Source organism: Cucurbita pepo, unplaced genomic scaffold (genome assembly GCF_002806865.2).
Source record: "Cucurbita pepo subsp. pepo cultivar mu-cu-16 unplaced genomic scaffold, ASM280686v2 Cp4.1_scaffold002211, whole genome shotgun sequence".
Lineage (NCBI taxonomy): Eukaryota > Viridiplantae > Streptophyta > Magnoliopsida > Cucurbitales > Cucurbitaceae > Cucurbita > Cucurbita pepo.
In genome coordinates this window covers 1-3206 of record NW_019648296.1, presented here as the reverse complement: position 1 = coordinate 3206, position 3206 = coordinate 1, and the positions used below count along the sequence as shown (strand labels likewise).

The 3206-nt window shown below is 34.7% G+C and overlaps 1 protein-coding gene across 1 annotated transcript; it reads left to right on the top strand.

Moving 5' to 3' along the window:
• Nucleotides 1–1619: 1619 nt before the first annotated feature.
• LOC111786637 (telomere repeat-binding factor 1-like) lies at nucleotides 1620–3195 on the top strand (the record flags this gene model as incomplete). Its single annotated transcript, XM_023666871.1, has 3 exons — nucleotides 1620–1704; nucleotides 2350–2433; nucleotides 3016–3195. Coding segments are annotated over 3 exons (349 nt in total), but the record flags the coding sequence as incomplete, so codon positions are not given.
• Between the last annotated feature and the right edge of the window lie 11 nt (nucleotides 3196–3206).

The window sequence follows — 3206 nt, the reverse complement described above, 5'->3', positions numbered from 1 at the left end:
TGTCATTGTGGGATTCAAACATTTGATCTTTAGGACAATGCAATAATCAATTCAGCTATGCAAAGGATAGTAGATATTACTATAGAGTCCTGATTTTGGTAAAGTCGTAGAGCATGGGATTTGGTTATTGAACATTTTGTTGAATGATCCAATCTTAAGTGATGGATCTGTCATGGACATAGCCCGATCCGGCAGACCATTGGTTCAAGCTGGGTCTATCCTGATTTAGATATTTTTAGCAGTCAGATTGGTAACCGAAATTCTAATTATATACATTAGGTTCCGAGATAAAGCTCCTTCGGCATATATTGTGATGAGTGTTAAGTATCATGTGCTTAAACATCACAATCATGAATCCTGATCCTTTTCAATCTTCTATAGAAGGATCAGAACTAATCGTGCACGGTCAGTATGTTACAAGTTAAGCGAGGCTTGNAAGTTAAGCGAGGCTTAAAATCTGTTGTAGTTGGAACTTAGAAGCTTACATATGAATTGGGGTTAAATTATTAGCTGATTTGAAGAAGAAATCTAGAAATATTTTGATAGAAAATGAAAATCATATTTATAGAGATGTAACACTAGAGGAATGGGATAAAATACCACCCAATCAATAGCCTCAAGGCCAAGGGTTGCAAAATGGATTTCAAATTGGCATGAACTGTAGCAAGATAGTAATTAGGGAGAGCTCATTTTGAAGGGATGAATGTCAATAAATGTAGATCTACAGGTTTCACTTTCAACATTGTGAAACTGCCTCCTATTCCTCTCATTTCACAATGAAAGGCCTGTGGAACATATCATGAGAGACCAAAATTTCTAAACAGAAAATTGTAGATTGTTTAAGTTAAGCTGCACTCAAAAAGGTTGATCAATGTTATTGCTTTTACACTTTATTTGGCAATCGCTTGTTTCTTTTAAATGGTAAAATAACAAAATACGAGAGATTTATCTTCTCCCTTGTTTTCCAGGAAAAAACGTTGAGCATGTTTTTTAGCCGTTCAATTAGATTTTCTAATCACATTTTTATCATTTTCAAATTACTGGGTTATTTAAGCTTTAGGGACTTCATCACGTTTTTACCTCTAGAATATTATGGGTTTTTCAAATTGGCTCTAGTTTTGAATCATTATCACGAAACTGTCCCCGGTCTCTGTCATGGTTTTTTTAAGTGTGAAATGGAATTTAAAAAAAAAAACAAAAGATCTATGGCTGCTAGCTGCAAGAAGCAATCTAATTTTCCTGGCGCGTTTATTTCTTTTGTATTCTGAATAAATGTATCTTATGCCCACTTTTGAACAGAAAAGAAGAAGAGGAGGAAGAAGAAGAAGATGATGATGAAGAAGAAGAAACGGAAGCAGAAAGAACAGAAAGAGATGCAAGATATGATTGTCATAGGTGGGAAAAAAGGTCAAATTCCATAACATTTTAGTTCAAAGTAGCCAAAACCTAGAACATAGACAAGAAAACCAATGATTTCCTGGTAGGAAATGCAACTATTCATTTTGATAAAGGTGGAATATATATATTTAAGCATCTGAAACATGCATTGTTGTGATATACATTTGGTAGCCAACAGAGGTTTAATTTGTTTGTTTTTTTTTTTTAAATTTATTTTACAGGTTAGACAATCTCATAATTGAGGCAATTACTACCTTGAGGGAACCTGGTGGCTCTAATAAGACAAAGATTACCTCATATATAGAGGTAGTCTTCCTTTCACCAAATTAAGACATTTAACTTAAGTCGAATCCCTTCCTTCATTTTCTCATCAATGCGAGGAGAAAATGAAAGGAGATGGTTGTTGGTGAAATCAATTGATTTCGATCTCTTACATATTTAGACTTCGTTTCTTTATTAAATAAATCGGTATAAGCTTTATGGATTTATATTCATGATGCTAGTGCTCATCTTCTGAAAACAAGGGGCAAAAACGGCTTCTGATTGGTAACTATTAATTTTTGGATTGATAGGAGAGTTTTATTGATTATTCTGAATCCTTGGTGACTGATTCAAGTGCTCATCAATGAGTAGTTAGTTCTCAATAATCGACTGATTCAAGTGACATTCAACATTTGTCAGAAACTTTGGTACAATTTGTAGTTATGTTTTGAATCACCTGTGGCTTTTGATGTTATAATATTTATATCCTTCTTTTCAAGATCTTCACCCTTCTCTTTTTCTAATTACACTTTTTCTATGTCCATTCGAAAAGTTAGTTGCAACTCCTTACTTTGTGCAGGGGCTTCCCCTTTGGATGTGAAATCATATTTTCATAATTATTCTTCCTGAAATTGAACTGTATTTGTCTTTGCTATTGTTGAGTTCTTTTTTTTTTCCTTCCATCAATAGGATCAATACTGGGCACCACCAGACTTCAAGAGGTTGTTATCATCAAAATTGAAGTTCTTAACAGCTAGTGGTAAACTGGTCAAGGTAAGCAAATCTGATTTTCATTGTTGATTTCGTAAAAGAACAAAAAAAATGAGAAAACTCTTTTAAGTTGGATTCCCTCGAGCTATTTATTCTTTTCTATTGTTGTTTACTTAAAAATAATAATCATAGTGTATTGTTCCTAGTGGAATGGTTTGGTTGCTGCATTATGCTCCTATATTAGCGATATCTGTGATGATATATTTCAACTTTTGAGACAAGTGAAATATAATAATATTGTGAAATAATTTGCTGAGAAATCCACTATTGTTCTCTGGAGAAGGACAATCATATTTAATTCTGGGAAGATGATTGGATTGCCGGCTTTCCTTTCTTTCCTCTTTTTCCTTGGTTGTATGACGTTATCTATGTCAAGCTTGCTGCCATCACGTCCCTCCCAGCCCTCTTCAAGATCCTCCTAGGTATTAGCTTAGCACAAATGTTAATCTCAATTGCCTGCTTGACTACTTCTGATGGGCTGAGCCTTAAGGAGTCAATTCTTTCTTATGTTGTACTATTGATAGACTAAAAAATATCACCTCTCCCCAACGTTTTGAGCGTTAAATTTAGTTTCGTTTTGTCCAGGTTAAACGAAAATATAGGCTTCCTCCAGTGATGCCTTCGTCAGAGACAAGGAGCTCTATGTTATTCTTGGATGACCAGCAAAGAGCTTCTTTAAGAGCGGACAAGGACGAAATGTGTATTCTTGCTAAAGCTCAAATTGATCTTGAATTAGCCAAGATGAGAACCATGACTTCCCAAGAGGCAGCGGCAGC